Source organism: Neophocaena asiaeorientalis, unplaced genomic scaffold (assembly GCF_003031525.2).
Source record: "Neophocaena asiaeorientalis asiaeorientalis breed wild unplaced genomic scaffold, Neophocaena_asiaeorientalis_V1.1 scaffold15, whole genome shotgun sequence".
NCBI classification, from domain to species: domain Eukaryota; kingdom Metazoa; phylum Chordata; class Mammalia; order Artiodactyla; family Phocoenidae; genus Neophocaena; species Neophocaena asiaeorientalis.
The window spans coordinates 13,890,334-13,914,649 of NW_020185328.1; the positions used below are offsets into that span (position 1 = coordinate 13,890,334).

At 32.7% G+C, this 24,316-nt stretch overlaps 1 protein-coding gene across 7 annotated transcripts in view; it reads left to right on the forward strand.

The window, feature by feature from the left end:
* Positions 1-24,316, forward strand: part of ADGRL2 (adhesion G protein-coupled receptor L2) — a 179,750-nt gene that overhangs the window by 12,192 nt on the left and 143,242 nt on the right. For all 7 annotated transcript variants that reach the window (XM_024734569.1, XM_024734568.1, XM_024734571.1 and 4 more), the window contains exon 2: positions 21,866-22,038. In XM_024734569.1, the coding sequence (XP_024590337.1) occupies positions 21,966-22,038 (73 nt within the window). In that variant the 5' untranslated portion in view covers positions 21,866-21,965. The remainder of the gene's footprint in view (positions 1-21,865; positions 22,039-24,316) is intronic.

Below are 24,316 nucleotides of genomic sequence, written 5' to 3' on the forward strand. Positions count from 1 at the left end.
ATGCTCTTTTCTAAAAACAAAAATGATCACCTTGGATTAGTGACTTTTACTTGCAAAAATGGACTGATTCGTGCAGTGACACTTAAACAAGGAAACTGCTAATAAGGACCTTCTGTTAAGTGGGTTAGGAAACTGCTAACTTGGTAAAAAATGAATGCAGACATGATAGACTGCTTGATTAAAAACTGAATTCTGTTTATGAACCCCGTGTCAACTAAATTTCTAAGAAATTATTAATCAGATACTCAGGAATACTTGAGAGTTTTGCAAGCAGGTGTTTTGATAATCTGGCTGGAAAGACTTTAAGAGCATTTGGATCTCTTTAGCGAGCGAATTTTTCACATTACCCGAGTATGTTTAATTGTGCCAGGAAATTTAAGGACAGGATATTGTGTTAAATTCTACTAAAAATGAATCATTTTATTTTAATTTTACATTTTGGTATGGTAACATTGCTTAAGAATTTGCTTGTTAGGAAGAAGGAAGGTTATCTACTTACTTATCCATCCTTGAAAAGAGATATAATAGTTCATTTTTTCCCTTAGTTTACCAAAGGATGAGATGACAAATAAAAATATTTATTTTGTATTTTAAAAGGCTGTTTCTTACTGAAATTTACTGTTGTGGATTTATTATTTTATTAGCTAATCTTTACTAATGTGGAAAGTTAGATTATTAACTGTTATACAGAATGACCCTGTAAGTTTGGAAACTGTTGTCTAATAATGAGATTTATGGTACTGGCATGGGCTTTTGTATAAGTACTACCCTCCCAGCATGGTCCTGTATTATGTTAACAAGTCTGTGCTACATTTACGCAGAACATTTTCATATCAGGGTAAGAATATTAACAACAGCAATTACATTTCAATAGGATTACGATGGTATGTTTTACAAAAGTGTCCAAATACTCCTTTCCATAGAATTATTGATAGACATCCTGTACTGCCAACTTTACTTCATTGCCTTAAATAATATGATAAAAAGAGATTTCTTATCATAGTTGGTGCTAAATATGATAAGCACTGGAAAATGGAATCTCATATTATAGTTTATTACCCTTTTCCCTCGAATATCACACCTCCCTTCCCAGTGAGGTAAGGGTTACTAGAGAGAATTCATTCCAGGAAAATTATTGCGTGAGGAACAGTAAGTGTCACGGAGTGCATAACTTCTGTGAGGTTACTGGAAAAGCACAGCTAGGGTAAGTTCTACTTGTTTTGTCTTAAATCTGAAGGTAGACTACTGAGTGATTTTTAAAATAATGACATTTGAATTGTGAAGAAAATGTGTTATTGAAAAACTATTGTTGTAAAAGGATTATTGTTATTTTATTATATTGGGGATGTTTATGATGAGAGAGTTAATTGACAGCTGCTTTTCAGTTTAAAATAACCCAACATTGTAAATTACCAAAGAAATTTTTATTAAACATTCTCAAATGAATAATAAAAAAGAGTATGAATTTTGATAAAACATCCTGTCATTTGTATAAATGTTGAGTAGATATGTATGTATTAGTTGTTCCTGCATCTATATGAGCAGATCGCTTTTTAAAATAAGCTATGAGGATAATATAATATAAAGAATAATTCTCCAGATAAGGGTAATATATGTTATGAATGTACATTTGAAATAATCTTTTTTTAGTATAAGTTTTATAAAAATAGAAATTCCTATAAAAAAAGACTTGATACCTTTTTACTGTTTGAACTGAAGCCAAATATTTTAACATGTTAACATCTTAAACAGAAATTAACAAAACTGTAGTAAAGCCTAAATAATATTTCTTCAAAATTTTGTATATACCTATATGAAGAGTCTGGAATGCAAAACTGTGAATCTGCATGTTTTCATAACTGTATTGGAAAATAATTTTTAAATGTATTTTAAATTGCCTTATTACCAGGATTTAAAAACTACAGTTTTCATTTTAATTATAAAAATAAACAGTATTAATTTCTTTTTGCCTTTATGTTTCAAAGGCGTTTCCTTTCATCTATTTGATAGATTTGTTCAAATTGAAAAAAAAAGACTTTTTATTACGTATACTTCGTATAACATGATTTTGTGACATTCACATAATATTGTTAATTCAGAACTGCATTAAAGAGTGAAAATGTTAAGACCCTAGAATATCAAATTTCTATTCATTTCTAAAAAGAGTAAGTTATAAGATGTTATGTATTTTTAATAAAAAGTATGCTATTTTAGTAAGAAAAAGATGTTACAAATTATCTCCAATAATTCAGGCATAATTGTGTTGCCTTATATAAAAATAAATACAATACCTAAGGAAATATCTGAAATTCAAAATAAAAATACTGATGCATTTTACTTATGGATAATTTTGTCTCATATTTGCTTTCCATATTTCAATATAAATATGATTCATAAAACCTTTTTTGAGATTTATATTTAAGAAGGAAAAGAAAACCTATTGAATCATTGAATTTTTATGTAATGTTTTTTTAAAAATTAGTTTATATTTAATGCTCTTTAAATCAGTTTATTGATTCAAAAGGCATTTTTGTTTTGACCAAATGTAAGTCAAAGCAGAAAGGTAGTTGAGTGGCCCTAAGTAAAAAGTTGGTTTAGGTTCAACAAAAAGGCTGAGCCCAGCATTTTACTACTTGTCAGAGCATCGTAACAAATGCTCTGTTCCCTTAGTAGTAGTTACTGGCCCCCAATAACTAATGTAAAAATAAATACCTGGGCCTATGAAATGACTTGAATTACATTTCAAAAAAATCTTTGTTTTAACTCTTTGCTATGTGGGATTCAGATAACAGCTGCAACACGCTAAGGTATTTAAGAGCACAGTTCTCAAAGCACTTTACTATCTTCGTGATCGCTATAGGACTTTAGGGTTGATTAGCGCTTGTAAAATATTTTGTAGAACTGTGGTGACATAGAATTATAATAAACTTGATGGTCAGTCGTAACTTTTATACTTGGCTGTTTTAATAATGTAGTCACTCTCCCACATCTCCCATGTGTTTTTTTTTTCTTAACTAATTTTTTGGTATTGTGTTATACGTTAAGTACGTAAGTTCTTTAGACATTTCAGCCTGGAAACCTATAATTGGTTTCATTAAAATGAGAATAGATATCTTTTAAGACAATTATTATTCAGTTAATAATATTACATGATTAAAAAACCCAGGAACAAATCTTAAGTATCTTAGAATTCACATTTTCTAGAGTTGAATTTTTCAAAAACATTTAGAATTGATTTTTAATAGTTTAAGAATATTCTTTAAAGAAATTAGAGAATAAGAATTAGAGCTCTTTAGAACAATACTAAGTTGAAAACCCTATAGTACAACCATTGCTTAAGTATTTTAAGAATATTGAGAATCTTGTAGATTACATATACTAATAGTTTCATTCTCTATATTGCCTGTTAATTCTGTGAAAACCAAGAGGAGCTATCAAGAGGGTTGCAATTAACTCACCGAGATGTTAACTTTTAATTGAACATAAACTAAAATATAGCTTTAATTTGTTAGCTTACTTTATTAAAACTGATTTTGCCTGTTTTTAAGGAGTAAGTCATCGCAAACTCCAACATACTTATAAAATTGATGATAATGTCAGATATTTTTTGCATTCTTAAGAACATCATTTTAGTATTTTGTATATTGATTTAGTATTTTTGACATTCCCTCTGATAGAATGTTTTCTTCAGTTGTTTTAATAATTTGATGTTACTCATTTCTGAATTGATGGCTGAGGGCCTTATTTCTCCTTTTAAAAAAATTGTCATGTTTTTCATTTGACTTCCCAAGTAAACTGCTGTTTGACCTCCTAAAGAGAGCCAAGATAAACATTTCGTGTTTTCTATCAGTGTACAGTTTTTTTATGTAACGTAGAATCTCATTATTTGGTGGTGGTCTTCAAAGTGTTTCTGTATGACAATATATATTAAGGCCTCCATAATTAAAAAAGGATATTTGCTATACCTTTATGCTTGGTATTATTCAACTCTTGTAAAACATTTTTTTAATATTGGGCCTGATAATTGATCATTCATTATAGCATATGTGTGAGCTTTTTATATTTGCATACTTTTATTCAACCTACAAAATAAAAACTATTTCATGCATTTTTTTCTCAAAGAAAATATAGAAGCTTTTCATTGAAGCACCTTAAATGACAGTTTGAGGAATGCATATATACTGCCATCCTATGATTAAATTTGTGTTCTGAATAAAATTATTTACAAGAAAAAATAAGGTAGTTTGTGTATAAAAAAGATTGGTATGGGCAACTACGTAGCACAGTTGTTGCCTTTGATTGGCCTGCCATTCTACTTTATTTAGATTTGTTTCAATCAAAATATGGTAAGGAAAATATATATATTAGTTATTGGCCAGGATTTGGCTGAAAATTAGGCTCTTCTGTTATCTAAACTTAGAAATTATTGCATTATGTGTAAGACAAGTTTCTATTGATTTTCTCTCATCATTTCTGTTAGAATCTACAACTTAGATAAACCTTTGTGGTACTTTTACTGTTTTAATTTGTTGACATTATATTTATTACATAAAAGAGATCTAAAAAAGAGTAGAAAATATATGCAGCCCTGTATAAGAATAGGATTTTAGATAGGGAACTATAACAGGTGTCAATAAATCAAGTAGGTAGAAAGTCAGACTAAAACTATTAGGAAGGATTCCGGGAAACAGAATGTAATTTTAGCTAAAATTTTCATTAACACGGCTTATAAAGGTTAACTTTTGGACGGTATCACAGCTATACCATTCTGAATTTTTAAAGCTCTGCTTATCTATTTGAACATTCATTCCTTATCAAATTGGCTTTTTAATGCTGAGTGCTCATGAAAGCTTCACTATTTTACATAATTTTAACATACAATCAAAAATTGATGAAGTATAAGTGTTTGACATCTAGGTTAAAATTTTTTGAAATCACCTATCATGATGGTATAGAAACAGGTTTAAAGATGGGACTTCAGTTCATTTTTGTTGTTGTTGCTGCAAGATTTATGAATAGATTGAAAATTATTTTAACAAACAATTCAGTGGAAATTAGAGTCTCCCTGTCTTTAGTAGTGAGATTCCTTTATATGGACTTTGAGTTTTATTGATTCTGTGCAAGCACAATAGATAAAGAATTGAATGATAACAGATCTAAAACGGCATAGTTTTTGGTTTAATATGTATGTAATATATTACAAATATTTAAAAATTGAAAATTGTTCTTAATTCTAAATATAATAATCATAAACTTATCTTTATCTTTCACAGTATAGTGCAAATACCTAATGGTGTATTTGGTAGTTTAGCTGAAAGACAGATTTTCCGTTTTTGGTTAACTTATATTCAAGACTGTTAATCTACCTAAAACTCCCTAAACCAACTTTTAATTTATAGGGACATTTATAGGGTACAAATAAGATCATAAAGGTAAAATTGAAAGAAGCAAATCTTAATTTTTGTGTCAGCCTTGTTACCATTCTATGTTGTGCAATTTATAGGTTTCTCAAGGTCAGGAGAAATCACTAAGCCAGAGCGATCCAACTCTTGCCATTATCCTACAACTTACTCCCAGTTTTGATAAATTAAATTGTATTCAGATGCACAGTCATAGAGAATTTTTAGTATATAAAATAATTCTTTTGAGAGTTTAATTAAAGTAAAAGTCATACCCAAATCTTTTGAAATATAGGGTATTTCACGTGCAGGTATGTTTTCAAAGTACATTATGTTTCTGTAGTTCAGAGCAACCTTTCCTGGCAATGTTGCATGTGTATAAATGACAGGTAAGGGCTTGGGTTTATTTTAGTAATACACAGTGTTTATAATGTTTTGGATTTTACCTTCAAGATGTTATTTTTGGTTTCTTGCAATGCCACAGAAGTTATTATGACAGCACATGTGGTTTTAAAAATGTGGCAGAACTTCTAGTACCAAGTTTGTCAAAATTGCCAGACCGAAAGTATGTATTTACTTTCATTGGTCTTAAAGTCTATATTTTGAAATATTTATTGTGTTTTGCCCTTTACAAGAGCAGTTTTATCTATAAGCACATTTCTCATCTAGGTATCCATTACCTTTGGGGCTTTAATTCTTCATTTTAGATCAATAGCCATTTATTAAGGCCCTGCCTGAAGAAATGTACTGTATAAGGACTGTGCTCTCTAGGTACTTAAAATCTCATCAGAGAAACAGACATTTCCACAAATAATTATAATATAAGGCATACCGTAATGACATGCCAACCTGAAATTTAGAGGAAAGACTGTGGAAATATCGGGTAGGGGGAGTGAATTCAGAATGAATAATATAGAAAAAAGAATCCATTTAAGTAGAACTGAAGGCAGAGGAGGATTTCAGCAGATGCAGGCTTTTTGAGGAGGAGAAGTCAGAGGTAAAGGTCAGGGAAAACAAAGGCAGAAAATGGTACCTTAAGGAGACTGTGTATGGAGGGTACAAATTGCCCAGGAAGTGGAAGGAGATGAAACTGAGATGTTAGTTAGGGGCGTGTTTATGAAGAGCCTACTGTGCTATGATTAGACTTTCTCATGAAAGCCATAAAAAGCTGTTAATATTTTTCTGTTGAGAAAGTGTTACATTTAATTGCTGACCGTCATGGTGGTGTAACCAATGAACTAGAGTAGGGAAATACTGGAGGAAACGGAACCTACTTAGAAAGTGTGGATGACAGTCCAGGTGAGTGGCAGTGGCAGTAGACAGTGTGGAAAAGTTTTGTAGTGATGGGACAGAATTTGGCCATTGATTGAACTCAGGGTAGAGGAAGAGCTAGGTTCTATACGAGTCGTTCATTCCTGCCATTGGCCTGTTGAGAGCAAGGGAGGAGGAACGAGCCCATTTTTCTGACAATGCTTTGAGGTGTGTGCATTGCGCCTAAAGAATGTTGGCTGTGCAAAAATTGCTTCAGGTTGATATGTATATTTTTAATGTGACCTGTGAAAAATTATAATTTTGCTTCCTTTATAGATATCTCTAAAAATATTCTTGATTATGCATATGTTTAAGTGATATTCATGTTTTTTTAAGTGCTGATTAAAGTGAAAAATTTTATTATGTGGATCTGAGGCTGTAAGGTTTAGTTTTTTGGTTTATTTGTGTTTTATTTATTTTGTAGATTTATTAAATTTATTTTTTATTTTATATTGGAGTATAGTTGATTTACAATATTGTGCTAGTTTCAGGTGTATATTTGTGTTTTACATGAGGTTCTTGTATTCATAGCCAAAGACTATAAATTGCATAATAGGAAACTGAATAATAACTATGGTTTGATTTAAAGTATTAATAAAATCTAAATTTGTACATTGTAGCTGTAGGGTTTCAAGATTTTAATTTAGTGAAATGCCTGAACAATTTCTTGTATTTAGTTTGAGTATTATGTGAGAAGCTCATCTTCCCAAATTAGGACAGACATATATATTGTACCATTTACAATTACCATTTAATTATTAAAACCTGTTACATTCCATATTTAATATTTAGATATCTTTCTGCAAACGAGCTGCTTAGATTTAATGTCAACATTGCTTGACTTGTATATTAAAGTCAGTTTAATTGCAAATGCTAGTCTGAGGAAGGGTGGAAAGTTAGGATTTAGAAGTAGCCATGTTTTTTCAACAGCTTTAGTAAATAAAAAATGCTAAAAAGAAATAAATCTGCAATGCCATATGCATTATAGGCAATGTCAGATACCTTAATTGCAAACTAAAGCTGAAGTTTAATTCCCAGTGTGAAATTTACTGTTTTTTCATACAGAGGTGAGATATAAGCCCAAGACTGGCATTGAATTAAGAGTGCTAACGTCAGTCCCATAATATTGGAGGAGAAAAGAGGTGTGGATTTTAATTTTTGCATTCTTTGTTCTGAATGGTGATAAAACTGTATTGTACCTTTATGCTGACCTTATTTAAAACAATTGACTTTTCATGGACATATACACACTAACAAACGTAGTAAGGTAGATAGCTGGGGGGAAGCAGCCGCAAGGCACAGGGATATTAGCTCGGTGCTTTGTGACAGCCTGGAAGGGTGGGATGGGGAGAGTGGGAGGGAGGGAGACGCAAGAGGGAAGACATATGGGAACATATGTATATGTATAGCTGATTCACTTTGTTATAAAGCAGAAACTAACACACCATTGTAAAGCAATTATACCCCAATAAAGATGTTTAAAAAAAAAAACAAAAACAATTGACTTTTGGGAGGAATTTCACTGTTGGAAACGGTGTGTTCTCAAATTCAAAATATTGCTGGGAGAATATGTAGATGTGGAAGCCTACTTCATCAAAAATTTTTGCAAGAAGAAATTATCTTGCACTTCTAGTGTACTTTGAAAATAAATGTCAACTTTGTTTATTTACCCCATCCTGTTTTTATTTAAAAGCAAATTTCTCAGGTATACTTAATATAGTTTTATATAATTTCACATTCTCTAATACTTTAAAAGATTTTAAGTTATTTTCAGTATTTCACTTATTGAATTTTCAAATACAGATGGTCCTCAATTTACGGTGGTTTGACTGAGGATTTTTTGACTTTACTGTGGTGCAAAAGCGATATGCATCCAGTAGAAACCGTACTTCAAATTCTAATATTTTATTTTTTCCGGGCTAGCTATATGCAGTACAATACTCTCTTGATGCTGGGCAGCGGCAGTGAGCCTCAGCTCCCAGCCACCATGACAAATATGTGTACCTATACAGTCATTCTGTTTTTCACTTTCAGTATAGTATTCAATAACTTATATGAGATATTCAACACTTTATTATGAAATAGGCTTTATGTTAGATGATTTTGCCCAAGTGTGGGCTAATGTAAGTGTTCTGAGCACATTTAAGGTAGGCTAGGCTAATATATGAGGCTCGGTAGGTTAGGTATATTAAATGTATTTGTGACTTAGATATTTTCAACTTTCATGGGTTTATAGGGATTTAATCCCATCGTAAATTGAAGGAAATCTGTATTTTAAAGAAAAACTTCATCAGGGGATTATTCTGCTGGAGTTTGGTTGGACCTGAATTGCATGTTTAGTTTTTCCACTCACTAATTGTGGACATTTTTGCTTCCTCACTGTTAGTGAGGAGGGTCAGTGGTTTTTAAAACTTCCTTGAGGAAGTTTATTTGACTTCTGCAAATGATAACAGGAAAGTATTTTATGCCAAACAATGATAAATTAAACTTGTGAAAAATAGCCGTTTTTATTATTTGTGCCTTAAATTGGCAATTCCTCAATATTTAATTAAACATTAACTATTTCAAAAAAATGCTTGAAAAATCCCTATTTTAGGAGATCTCTACGTTTGTTTCCAGTTGTTTTAAAAAATGGTGTTTCAGTTTTGTACTTCAGTTTCTGAATTCATTCACTTTTCTTCATCTTTCCCTCGATTCATGGACATTACTTCCCATAGTTCAGTTTATTCATTCACCCCTTCCTCCCTCTCTCCTTTCTATTTACCTAATTTCCTTCCTTCTTTTTTGTTGAAAACATTTATTATATGCTATTTGCCAGGCATTATGCAAGGGTACCCAGAACTGAGGTTATAGATGTGAAAGCCATGGGTCCTGTTTTCATTTAGCTCACAATAATTTTGAAAATGATACTTTAGATACTTGTGATTTTGTACACAAATGACAGTGTTCCTCTGGTGTGTGCTGTGGACGTTGAGGGAAGGAGGGAGTTAGATCGTCAAGTGATCGGCCTCAACTGAGTCTTAGAAAAGGAATAGTGTTGGCAGAGGGGATTTCAGGTAGAAGGAATAGCATAAATATGCTAGGAAAGGTGCAAGGTGAGGTTAAGCCTCCTAGGTCCAAAAATCGAATTAATTACCTTAATAGTTAAAGAGGAAGAACAGGAAATAAAAAAAGGATGTTCATTCCCAAGTTTAGATGTTAGCCAAAAAAGAAATTCATTGAAAATTATAATAATTTTCCAGAAAACTGGTTAATTTATTGTATATTCACTCTATTAATCACCAGGATATTATATTACTTATCAGAATCGATTAAAGGGATGAGCAAAAGCTGTGGTCCCTAAGGAGCACTTACTTTCTTAATTACATTTAAATACTATGCAAAGTTATTTGTGCCCTTGTGTCATTTCCTTATCTTCCACATCATTGTATCTCTTGCAGTACCAGCCTCAATGCTTCGAACAGAGTATGTATCCTGGACGTTTTTTCAGTATGGTTTGAAGAGACTTACATTGAAGAAAGATAAATATTGAACATTTTGACGAAAGAGGTTTAAAAAATAGTTTAAAAGCTTAATAGAAGAAGAGTTATAAGATAACCCAATAATAACTATTACGCAAATGGTACAATGACTGTAGGAATTTTTGGAAAGAGGGGTGTTTTTCAGTTGGAGGTAATCCAGTTGGCTTTATGTCATAGGTGTCTTTTAAACCTGTTAAGTCTGTATGGAATTTTCTTAGGTGGCAGGGAGGGGAATGTTTTCTATATGGTTAAAAAAAATCTTGAATATAAATCAATTTGAAGGGCATATTCAGAATCACTGAGCAAATAAGTTTGACAGAAGTAGAGGGTTGAATTATTTTTGAAGTTAGATCTATTTGGGCTCTATTCTTGTTGTTTGCTTTTTGCCACTTTTTTTTTAAAACTTTTTCTTTACCACCGCCCCTCCAGTCCCTCTTTGTTAAAATAGAGATACTAGGTTTGTTGTGATAATTAAACTACAGTGAGATAATAATATATGTACTTAAGAGAAAATTTGAAAATCAGCAGTTCTGAGGTCTGCCTTTGTTAAGTCACAACCCCAAGTGTTTTCTTTGTCTCATATATAAAGTGATTTCTAGAATTGGTTCCAGTTTTACACATTTTTATGGTTTAGAGTGAAATTAGGAAGAGCAGTCTAATGGAGGTTGGCAAGCTGGATGGAGGGCAAGAAATTAGCCACTAGATTTTTACAGAAGTTGAGAGAGAAAGCGGTCAGGGCGGAAGGAATGAAAAGAATGAGAGGGGATTAAAACATTTCAGAAAAAGAATTGATAAGACTGTGAGTGAATGAGTACCACTTTAAAATGAAGTACCTTTTATATTCACAGAACTGTATTTTATCCAAACTTAATGAATAATGCTCCAGAGGATTTTTGGTTTTGAAAACATAGAGACCGAGTTAATTTCATTTGTGTGTATATGTATCTTTGCATACACACTTAGCAAGCTTGGGTCAAAGGAAATCTGTCACTTCATAGTGGGTGTGATTTTTTTTATTTTACCATGTCACACTAATGTATTTCTTTGTTACTGTAAAGCATAAATGTGTAATTCATGTTGAATCAGTATTTTGGCCTAGAAGGTTTTTTAGGAGACTAATAATGGTAGAGAGGCTTCATTAATACATATGACTATATAAAATATTATTAATGTTAACAGATGTTGCACTTTAATCCCCTAGAATGATTGTTTGGTACCAGCAGGAAATTTATTAAGCCTGAATTGTGTGAAATTGTGTGCGCATAAGCTGCTACTTAGATTGTAAAAATGCTGTTGAAAACAGTTAAAAAGTTTTAGCTGTAATTGGCAGAGAAGTATTAACTGCTCAAAGAAGTATGTGTGTATGGTTGGCCCGTGCGCCTTAACCTTTTTATCATTTATCTTCTTGTATTAATGTCACTAAATTATTAATTCATGAGTCAGGGTGGGAAGTATGAAGGTACCATTTAAATGTGTGGCAGATCTATCCTTATCGCCAGAGACATGAAAAAAGTCATTTTGTGTTATCTGTAAAATGGAAAGGACATTTTAAAATTTCATTTACAGTAATCCACTTCACTTCCAGTAAAACACCTAGATTATTACTACCATAATATAATGCTCTTATTAAAAATTTGTAACCTCCACTCTTTTGTCTTATATATATATACATATATATATGTATATATAGATAGATAGAAAAGTTTAGCTGATGTGTTTTAAATGTGGGTACCTATTAATTGTAGCTTAGAAATATTATTCTTATGGCATGTTATAGTGTGACTATTCAATTTTAGGAAACATTAGCTTGCAGAAAGTAAAAATATTTATTATAATAGTAACAGTCAAATATTGATTGGGAAGAGCCTGGATATAAGGAATTGGAAAACTCTAAAAATCCTTTTGTTCTAACAGAAATGTATGCATTTATTGTGACTTCATAATTCTTTTGGAGTAAGATTGGTGATTCTGGCCTTGTAGAATTTTTAGCTTTATAGCAGAAATTCAACAAATTAGAATTTAGTAGTCTCCTTTTGAATACAATGTGGGACTGGGATATATCCAGTGTTTCATATGGGTGAGTAGCAGTGATGACAGAAGTTTCACGAGTTTGAAGCCACTTTTACCAACAGCTATTTGAAACCATCATACTAATGGTAGAATACCTCAGGGGTCTTGTCCAAAACCTCATTGCTTTTCAGCCTCCCATTACTTACTGTTTTGATTGGTTTTACATTCTCTCCTGCCAAAGTAGTAAGATAGGTTACTGCGGTAATGCTTTTTCTTTTCTTTTCTGGAGTTTCTCCCCAAGCACTGTAAGCTGTACATATGGCTCTGTTATACACACACTGAAACGCTAATTTGTTTTGGTCAGTATAATGCTGCTTTATTTTGTTTTTCTCATTCCAGCGTAGTTAACTTACTTTACATTTAAATTAATTTCTTAAAATAACAGACTGAAGTTGGTTTGAATATTCTGGTAGATGTTGATGGTTATTGGTCAGTTCATTATTTGACCGAACTGCATTCAGTTATCTCCATCTTGTATCGGTTAATCTATAGCAGGAGTTAGTAAACTGCCTGGCTGGCAATTTTTGCAGTAAAGTTTATTGACACACAGCCATGCTTATTCATTACACGTTGTCTATGGCGGGTTTCATGCTACAAAGGGAGAAGTGTATAGTTGTGACGGAGGCTCTACGGTCCTTAAAGCCTAAAATATTTACTTATATGGTCCTCTACAGAAAAAAGTTTCCTGATCTCTTCTGTATAGTATCAGTCTACATAATTCCTTGCTTCTAATTTTTCTAAACATAATGGGATATTATTGATAGTTTTTAGCTTAAGAGAGCTGAAGAATTACTGGTTGTTATCTTTGGAAGTTATTCTTATTAAGCTCAGTTTTTTGCTTTATATGTGGAGTGGCAACGAGGGATATATTTTCCTCAAATATCAGTTTTCTGATTTGGAAAATTTATAAAAAAATAATGAAATACTGCAAAAATAGCATGTCTTTTACCAAGTAAGAGAGTCTTGGCAAGTAATTCAAGATTCTAGTCAATTTATCTCAGCTTTTTATAACCTGTGTTTCTTTTTATTGAACATTGTTTTTGTTTTTGGTTTTTTTTGGGCTGTGTTGGGTCTTCATCGCTGCGTGCGGGCTTTCTCTAGTTGTGGCGAGTAAGTGCTACTCTTCATTGCAGTGCGTGGGCTTCTCGCTGCAGTAGCTTCTCTTGTTGCGGAGCACGGGCTCTAGGCATGTGGGCTTCAGTTGTTGTGGCACATGGGCTTAGTGGTTGTGGTGCACAGGCTCAGTAGTTGTGGCTCATGGGCTCTAGAGCGCAGGCTCAGTAGTTGTGGCACACGGGCTTAGTTGCTGTGTGGCATGTGGGATCTTCCCGGACTAGGGCTCGAACCTGTGTCCCCTGCATTGGCAGGCAGATTCTTAACAACTGAGCCACCAGGGAAGTCCTTGAAATTTTAATAGAGGTTATAAAATTATATTTTAATGTTGAAAATCCCTTTTCTAAAAACCACATACCTCCCTCACTCCATGAGTCACTAGTTAAGAAGCACTAGACATAAAACATGTTATATTTTAAGTTTTTAATGAACTAAAGTTTTAAATTTTTTTAACAATCATTAAAAATGACTCAGTCCATTATGTTTTAAAATATTATCTATAAACATTTTTCTTGCCTTCCCATATGTCTTCTAATGCTCTTTAGAGGAATCAGACATGCTGACCACATAGAATATCAGTCGAACACTGGAAGTAAGAGTCTGTTCTTGTTCATTCACTTAAACTGAAACTTTATTTCTAATGTTGTTCATTAAGTTAATTTTCAGAAATAATTGATATATACTTTTTCTTTACCACTTAATAAAATACTGTTATTTTGAGTTTTGCTTGTAGACACAGAGTGTATGGTATGGAATGTAGGGCTTAATGGAGACTAACGTGGGCTAAGGCACAGGAACTTGCTTTTTCTGGAAAAAGCATGTCGTCTTGCTGTTTGATCATGTGCGTTTTCCCACAAAGGCGGAGTGTGAAATCTGTGAGCTGAATGAGTCTCAGGTTATTGTATTATGGCTGCCGATGTAATAATCTGTAATGTAATCTGTAGGTAGGTTTCAAAAAGTGTTTTTTGTAATAGCAACTCTTTTAGATGTAATTTTAAAACTCTGAATTATTAAAGTAATGGCAGAGAGATATTTTGATAAGAGACAAGCTTTTAGTGAAACATATTGCAATAACCCTTAAAAAGCTCCTTTAAGATTACTTAAGATGGAATCAGGACCATAAACATGTTATTGGAATAATTGAGAAAATAATGGAATAGTAAATTTATTGTGTATTCCTATCCTTGTGTATAGTTGCTGAACTTGAGGCTTAGATGATTGTGATTTGTCCCAGCACTCATAGTGGTAGGTTAAACCAGGATTCTAGACTGTGTTCCTCATCTCAGTCTTGGGCTCTTGTCATTAAGATGATATTGGTTGACCTAAGTACACATCTCAAGGGAAACACAGGTCTATAAACTGCTTTTATTTCTCTTTTCTTTCATTATTTTGGTATAAAATATATTTATTATCACTAAGTTTTTGGGAGTTTAACAGTTATTAATTAATTCATATTTGGGGTCTTAATCATTTTCTTATGTATTTAATTCTCCTTAGAAGATTATTAACTTTTTGAAAGTGGCAGTCATATCTTCATTTGTTTATAATCCCTTTAGAGCCTAACACAGGGCCAGTATATAAAGTAAATATAATAAATGAATAGGTAACACTCATTTCAGTGCTCAATATCAAAAATATCTGGAATGTAATCACTTGATAGTCATTGACCTAAACTGACATACATGCAATTTTACTGTTAATATTATTTATTTTATTTTAGAATTGCAAGTTGAGATGACACTATATATATTGACATAGCTTGCAGCTGAGTTTTATCATTTATTGATTACAAAAGGCAATGTGCTATATACTTCAGAAGATTTTTTTCAGCTTCTTACCGTGTGTTCTTTGTAGTTAATTTTTCACTTTTAAGTTCATTTGACATGTTTTACTCAGATTACCTCATTACCTTTAAGAAACTCCTGATGGTGATATTGATGATCTAATATACGACAGATCCTGGGTCATTATTATTTCATTTAGTGGTTGTACATAGAGACCAAGAGGGAATCTGAATATTGATTCAAAGAATGGCTAGTAACAATGATTTATGAACAAAGGATCCAGTGTAGTGAGCCAAGGATAAGATTGCATCTCGCCAGCAACATTGGATTTTTTCTTTTCTATTTGCCTGAACAGTGAAGAGACCATAATATCACAGAAGTTGACATTAAAATGTTCTTTCCATTGTTAATTATATTTGAGGAAATACTTAGGTTTATAATTTTGACTTGTAAGCAACTTCTCAGGTATTTTGGCTCATAAGAGTCATCTAGAATAATTTGTTAATTTATAACATATATCGTGAGCACTTTAAATAACATTGTAAATGAATAAAATTAAGATAGCTTAACTGGAAATACTAAAAATTAACATTTAGCTATCATTACCTAAGGGATGTTAGTTTTACTCATGTAAACATTTTGAAAATCAACTCATTATTTTTTTTGTATTTCATCACTTTCATAATCCCAAAATGACTTTGTTCTATTTGTATTTTTTATTCCAAAAGGAAAGATAATAAAACACATAAAGTGAGTAGGCTTATCTGAACTACTTAATTCGTGGCAATAGTGGTTTTAGAACATGGTCTTATATCCCAGCCCTGCTATTGTTTACTGTCCTTGTACAGGTTGTATTCTCATTTTAAGGCAAATTGGGGATAATAATTTATATTTTGCAGGTTGTTGTGAAGATTTCATGAATAATATAAGTAAACTATTTAGTTTATCTGTGTAGTTTTATCATTTTGGAGGCACCTAACTCTGTGCCAGGCAATTGTAGCTTTCTATTTAGAAAGGGTTATATTTGAGCTAGAATGTAATCTCCCTGAGGGTTAGGAGTTTTGTCTCTTAGGTTCCTCAGTACACAGCATGTAATAGATCCTCAGTAAATGTTTGCTGAATGAATAACTTAGCAACTAAGAAAGAATGTCCTTGTAATTAGCCTTGATTGGAATTCAAGCTTTGCTGCCTGCTAGCTGAGTAACTTCCAGTAAAGGAGTTAACTTTTCTGAACCTCAGACTTCTGACCTTTATGATATTGACCTTTTAAGGATTAGTGATATGTGTCTGATACAGTATTTCACGCACAGTAGGCACTCAGGAAATATTTTTGGCCTTGGTACCCATAATTTATATTCAACTCAAAAATACTGCACGAGAATTCTAGACCATTAGAAAGTTAAGAAGAAATCAAAAAAAGTTTTAACTTTGGAGAGGAGTGCTATTTAAAAATAGCTTTCCCTTTCCCCCAAATGGGGAAAAAACTAAATTCTACATTGTAGGTGTATTGTAATTTAACAATAAATACAAAATATTTTAAACCAATGGATTTATGATTTTTTTTTGATGTAAAAGTTGGGGACACCATCAACTTTCATGTTATATAAGGTAATATTTTGAACTGGGCATGTAGCTTCGTTTTTTTCCTTTTCTTTTGATACTTCATTTGCAGCTTTATGTTCAGTCATAAAATGTCCCCTATGTTGGTTTGAAAATGACAGCCATTTGTTTTTATTATTTCAACTGGAAGCATTTTAATGAAGAGAATGGCAGACTGCCCTGCATTGTGCCTCCAGAGTCCACAGCTACAAGCCTCTTTTGCATGCTCAGCATGACTCCTAGATATCATAGCAGATAGCAGATATAATTTACTGGGAGCATTCCTGAACTCTTCTCCTTTCTACTCCTCCTGTAAGTCCTCTCACAGGAGAATTTATACCTTCATAATGATGAAGAAGTTTCAATAAAGGGTAAGATCAAAAATGAATGTTAAGGGGACTTTAGTATAAATGGTGTAATTAAAGTACTCTATATTTGATACCAATATCTGCAGAAATGAAGCAGAAAGAGGGTGGCGACTATTGGTTGGCCACATGGTTTTAAAATCGCTATTAGCATTTCCAACCCCAGCCCTTATCTTTGTGAAGGGAAAGAAAATAAAGTCCAATGCGAAAAGAATGTCAAATGTCTGGAGCTAAAAAAGGCTTTCTGATTAGTGATAACAAGGGTTTACTTTGGCAACTTACTGAAAGAAAAATCCCAAGGGTGTTGATGTTTTCCCCTATGTTAACAAGAAGGGGAAATTCTGCAATTTATTTTTTATTTTCTAAATCTTTGCAGTGGGGGCAGAGTGGGGTTAATATCATCCTGTTGCTGTTGTTATTGTTGTTTTGGTAAAACATAGAAAAGCAGCTTTCTTTAGTTAGTAAATTCTGTCCCATAGTGACTGTAATTTTATAGCACAAGTTAGATCAGAAAGACTGATTTTGTACAGCTGTCTTTAGCTCTCATTTAAAATTGACATACACTTAGTGCATAGAATTTTAGGCTTACACAAAGTGTGAATGTTTCATTTTATACAGCATTAGTGCATAGTAACAAGGATGGGTAACTTTGGTAGGTTTCCTGCTTAATATGTCTCTTTGCCTTTCCGGTTCTCATACTTATGGTTGTTTGGGCGTAATATCTGGTGTTCACAGTAGTCAGTGTCCATGAGTAGAAATCAAAGATAAAGCTTTAGATATGAATTTTAGTGTCTTTGCACTTAGTAGAATATCAGCTCAGTTAACCATGTTTAGAAAAAAATAAATTATCTTATTCTCTCATTAATTTGAAGCATGCTGTATCCTACTTCTTTCATTGATGCTTTTCAACAAATGGGTTTTATTTTTTTTTCTATTTTTGCTAGACAGATATCATATATAAGGTTAAATGTGATTTCTTAGTAATGTAACATAAATACACAAATATTAAAACTGATTAGTAATGGTTTCTTAATTTTGCTGACAGTTTAAGGCATGGGATGTTTAATGCAGCTAATAAATATAAGCAGGTTACTGTCTGAAAGGCTACAGCTAACTGTACATTGTAAGTAGTGTATAAAACATTGAGGACTGTTGGGATATAAACAATGCTGAGGCATGTTCCTGGAAGTCGTTGTTCAGCTTTGGAAGGTTTAGTATTAATGATGCATTAATTGACTTTTTACATGACAGAGTAATAGGATACTTACTCTAAAAAAAAATCTTGACAGAGGTTTGGTAGACAATGGCAGGTGGTTATAGAAACAAGGTTAGGATGAAATACTTTGAATCCCCTTATTTGAAGGATAAGAAAAGAAATAGTCACTTGTAGTTTGAGTAAAAATGTTCTGTTTCAGTTTTTATTAAGCAATGAACTGTTACTTAGCATTATGTGGGGTTTCATCTGTGCCTTTACTCTCCCAATTTTTCCCTGAAGTTCTTGGGAAGAGTTTTTCTAAAAATCTAAGGACAAACTGGTTTTCAATATGGGGAGTCACTTAATCTTTTCTGTTTGTTGAAAGAAAGTTTAATAGCCCTTTTCTGGTTTTGTTCCTTGTTTTTGTTCTTGTTTTGCATTGTGAGACACTTATACTGAGCTTCATTTTGCAGGTAGCTATATAGTCTGTTGGCTACATCTATGCCAGTGAGTGTGTTGTGGCTCCAGTTTGATTTAGGAGCAATGTTTTCTTGGGATTAGTTTCACTATGTTTGATTATTTATTCATTCTATCCTTAGCTGATTATGGTCTGCTAAGTATTTCAGTTTTCATTAAATTTTTTAATGGAAGGTTGTTTTTAATTTGGATCACAGCAGTAAAATCTTTTGACTGTTTTCAAAATTGCATTTAAAGCTTGAACTTTAGAAAATAATTTTATTTGATGTGAAAGTGATTTGATGTAGATAGCAGAATGAGAAAAATAAATTTGATATTCTTTTACTCATTGCACAGACAGATGGATGGACTTAAGCTTTATTTGGGCGAAAGAAGCCATGATTTTATTACATTCCAGAATCTCTTTCTGTTTGTTAGAAACAGTCATTTATACTAAGTCTCATAGTTGACTAGAGCGTATAGTTAAAATCAGTTCATAAAATATTCTATCCTGGCCAGAGACCACAAAAGAGATCTGGGTTGTGTGGTTTCCTCCTCCTTTTCCCTTCACTAACAGAGGTTTTCCTATCTTGGCAGCTGTTTCTTACAAGGCAGTCGCCAGTCCCTGATTTCTTCCTTCTCTTTCTTCCCACAAACAAGGACTCTTTCAAATAGCGGATGACCAAAGACAGACCGATCTTGGATCGCTTTAAGAAAGTGGAAATGTGTTCAAAGATTGTGCATGTGGGCACGCAGCCTGTATACATTAGTTCATTGAAAGGAAAGTACCCATTACAACCAAAACCTGGGTAGTCAGGATTCTTTGCTTAAATCGGGAGCATTCCAAAGGCTGACTTAATTACTACAAGTAAAATTAATGCACCTCTTCCACACATTAAAATTATTCTAATTGCTTGAGCCAATCATTGACCAGTCTGTGGGAAGTAAGAAATTGTTCACTGATTAGCCCTTTTGATATGACAGGCCATGAAATTATCTGACTTCTCTCTGTGCTTTATATAAAATAGCTTGCAGTTTTAAGGCAGGTACTTTGCACAGCAGTTGTAAATGGAAGGTTTACTTTTGATTTTGTCTTTTGAATAGTCTTTGGGAGCTCAGTGAAAAATGAATAGAGAGGCAGCCAGTTTTTCAGGGTTGTGTGCCATGTGTCTCCTCCGTCAGATTAATTTTTGATGTATCATTCTTCTTTTTATATTTTTGGCATGCAGAGGAGGAAGCTTGCTTTTCCCTTTGTTTTTGTTTTATATCTAAGAACATCTGAGGTGTTCTTAGAACTTGGTAATGCCAGTTCTGATTCCCTCATTATGGTACGTAATTGTCACAGGTTTCAGAGGGAGCTAAAAAAACTGGGCTGATTATGGATCATGGAGGTGTATATGGAAGCAGTTTTATCTCAGAAACTATAGGCATGATAAAATAAGCTTCTTATGACAAAAATATCTTGCTAGTTCCTTTTGTGGTTTTATGGGTCTTCATATTTAAACACTAGATAATGACTTCAGATTAATTTTTTACCTTCTTTCTGTGTGTTGGTGAAGCAAGATAGTGACTTTGTAGCATGAGTGTTCCAAACCATTTAGCATCTGACCCCTTTTCCATTGAAGTTACATTGTAGGGAAGTGATAGCAGAATATAGTGACCTGCTAATAGAATCACATATGATGCATTAAGAATGTAGCAAATGCAGAGTAGCTCAGATAATGTGAAATAGAGAACTCAAAAGTTATCTAGGGAAATTTGGTTTTCTAAATTTTCTTTATGCTTTAGTGATAGCATCTAAATTATGTAAGAGTTCATTTGATTTGCATTATAGACACAACCTCATGTAACTTTCAGTGCTCCACTTAAAAAAAAATCTTTATTTGCACCAGGTTAAGGATAGCATGGGAGAACTTTAAAGGAAGAATTTGTAATTTCTTTACCCTCAGAAGCTAGATCAGGAGGCTGTATATATTTTGGAACTGCCTTCATAGTATGTGTGTATTGTAAGGCTGGTATTTACTCTTTGATTCCTCACGCTACCCCAGAAAGCAGTAAAACACTTCAGTAGAACCCAGCAAATAACCTGGTTTCACGTGATCCTGGGAACTTAGAAATGCTGATTAAATCACTTCTGAAGTTTTTGTATCCTCTGCATTTGAAGAACTGTGTCCTTAAGGGCTAGTCAGAATTAAACTTGGCTCTTAGTTTTTATATTCTTTGCCACCCCTCCCTTGGTTTTTAAAAAATAGTGATGCAACCTTGGAGATATAATCATCATGGTCTGCGGTTTTATTTTCGTCCAGTGGATGGACTAAACTACTCAAGGATATGGGTTTGATCTTACTAAGTTTTGCTGTAAGAAAAACTGATACATGAAAATCTAAAAGTTTAAAACGAAATAGTAAAGAGCAATCATTTTATTAAACTGCTCCCTTTATGAATAACTAGTAGCCAGATAACAGTTTGCTATGTGGTGTTTGGAATGCCATTATGATATAAAGTACAACCATATATTAAAAATTGTACACCCTTGAATAGAAAAATAAACTGTTTCATTATATCTGTAATGTACTTTGCAAGGTAACAGGATAAAAGAGTAGATAATACTGCTGTTACTGTCATTAGAAACAAAGAAAGTGTATGTATTTATGAAATTTTGTTGGAGGTATTGTGTACCAAAGCTAGTACTTTGATAAAATGACTAATACGTGGCATTGAAAGGCAGATATATTATTCTAGAATAACTTTTTAATCTTTTCAAAGAAAAATTTATCTTTGGAAATTATATAACTATTATGTGAATTCATATGTTCTGATTACCTTTAAGTTTGGGGGGTTTTGATTGTTTCCAGAATGCAAAGCTCAGATATCCAGTGTATAGGAGCAACTTCCTGTTGCATACAGAATCAAAATATATGCCCTTTTTTTTATACTTAGGAGAAGGAGGGAGGAAAGGAGGGAAAGAGAGGAGTTGTTGTTATTATTATTTTTTCATCTTTTGTGACATTGCAGGACCATAGAGTAAATGATGGATTTGTTTGTTTTTCAGATATGAGGATCAATGATGCAGACTGCTGGGTTCGATGAAGCTGGACATTTATAACTAGATTCATTAAGGAATACAAAGAAAATATTTAAAGGGATCAATAATGGTGTCTTCTGGTTGCAGAATGCGAAGCCTGTGGTTTATCATTATAATCAGCTTCTTACCGAATACAGAAGGTAAGGTAACAGTTTAAATTTTATTTTTTAAGTTCAGGAGAACTTAAACTATGCAATCTTTTTTTTTTTATGTAGAAGTGGCTCGAATGAGTATTTTTTATTATTTTAGAATTAAGTGTTAAAAAGATTTCCTGAATGTCATATTCTTTTTCTGGTGGTTGAATTATTTTCATTACACAGCTATATATTATAGAAAGTGATAGAAATCTGAATGTATATTTTACATACATTTATAAATATAATCATTGTAAATAATCCTGAGAGAACTAAATGAAAGCTTTGCTTTGGTATATATGTCACACTTGTTGACTGAATTTATGCTAGTAAAATTGAAAATATTTTGTGGCAACTCTTTGATTTCATCTTTAGTTTTGTGTGCTACTTAAGTGTGGTCATTGTTCTAAAACTTCTAAATAAATTCTTTTTATATTTTCTGGAAAAAGTTATTTTTTGTAGTGCTTCCTTTCTAATGTTATCTTTATTGGAAACAGACCTGATTTTTAAAGAAGTAAAGACACTTTAGAGGGTTAATGAAATAGTTGAAACCATAATTACTTTATGGATTTTCTGGTATCCATTATTTCTTTAGTCTTACATGTTATTTCCATGTGAAAATAACACCCTTCCAGGTGCTTTTTACAGAGCAGGTCAGAAGTTATTGTGGGGCTAAGATGTGTTAATTTTATAGCTAGTTGGTAGTGGCAGTCATTGTATTCAGCATGAAATTATATTAAACTTGTAAAATCTGTGAAAGAGTGCAAAATCTCAGAGAAATGCATGTAAAATATAATGGATTTTTGGGTCACAATTAAATATTTTTGAAGAAAATGTCTTGGAATTTTTAAGTTGGCTATATATGTACTTTTAAATGATCCCATTTATACCTGTTAATAAAATCGGAGATGGAAAAAAAGGCATACTGTCAACTAATAGATAGAAGCTTATTATTCTAATGTCTTTGTAATAAGCTTCAAAATGTTAACATTTTTCCGAAAGAATTCTGTTTGAATTGCTTGTTCCAAAATTATGTTTCATCACTTCTCCTTGCCGTCCCAGTCCCCTACTTTCAATATATTGACATAACTTAATAATATAATTCAGATAAATAACAAGTTGAGAAAAATTTTAACATAAGAACTTCTGTATTCAGAAAGTAAATAATGCTCACTTGGGTTTGTCACACATGAAAGTTACAAATGGGTTAATATTTTATTTTCAGAAGATATTGCTCTTTGCATCAGAATTGAAAGATACATCAAATCTGACATTCAAATGTAATGTCTGAATGAATAGTACTGTAATGATAAACAACGAGCAGAAACTGAGTTAATAATATGAATCTCTGGCTTGGATTGTTATGAAAATCTTGTGTATAGTCTATAATTTTGCATCTGTTTTTTTAGAGGGAAAAACTAACTGAATTCCTGCTGTTATGTTTGAATGTTTTTATACATTTTAAAAGATTCCAGGTGTAGATCAGTGGCTCATTAGTCCACGTAATAAAAAGTTTTCCAATCAAGATAGAGACTACTTTGCTGGCACAGTAGCTTAACTCAGCAGGGGGCTAGCAAACCAGAGACTTTCATGAGATACTGCAGTTTTATTTCTAGTGTCACCTATCAGGTCAGGATGCATATCTGTTGTTAAGAGAAATTTCATTTTTGGCTCATCAGGTCAGGGGGTGTTGCTTTTGAAGCAGTCCCCTCCTCCAGGTAAAAAGAACCTAGGACGAACCCACACTACTAACTGTGAGGGTATACAGAGTTACTGTGCACTTCACTGTTAGAACATTGATCCAGCGTCACATGGTCTTGTCTTAGAAAAGTTTTACGCGACATGATAGTCCATTATTGCCAGCAAGCAGATAATGCTTTGTGAACACCTATAGAGAAAACCAGTCAAAGTGGGGTATGAGAGCACAGGAAAGAAGATATAAATTTAATTATTCAGCCATTAAGTTTCTTCAGGGCCCTTACATGATTGTTACTTTTTCAAATCTTATAGCTATGAGCACTTTTTTTATCAGCTCCTGGATATTTGCCGGTAAGCTCAGATAAGGTTTTCTAGATGGTTTCCTCCCTCCTTCCTCATTTATTGAGTGACTAAATTGAGCCAGGTGCTTGGGGTTCAAAAATGCACAAGGCACAGGTCCTGCTCTTCAGGAGCTTGTGGTTTTGTGCAGGGGTCAAAACCTCAAACACCTACCTATTTGGCCAAGCAGGCAAAGTAACTTGAGTGCGGCAGGCCAGTGGAGGTCTGCAGCAAGCAGGAAAGTGCT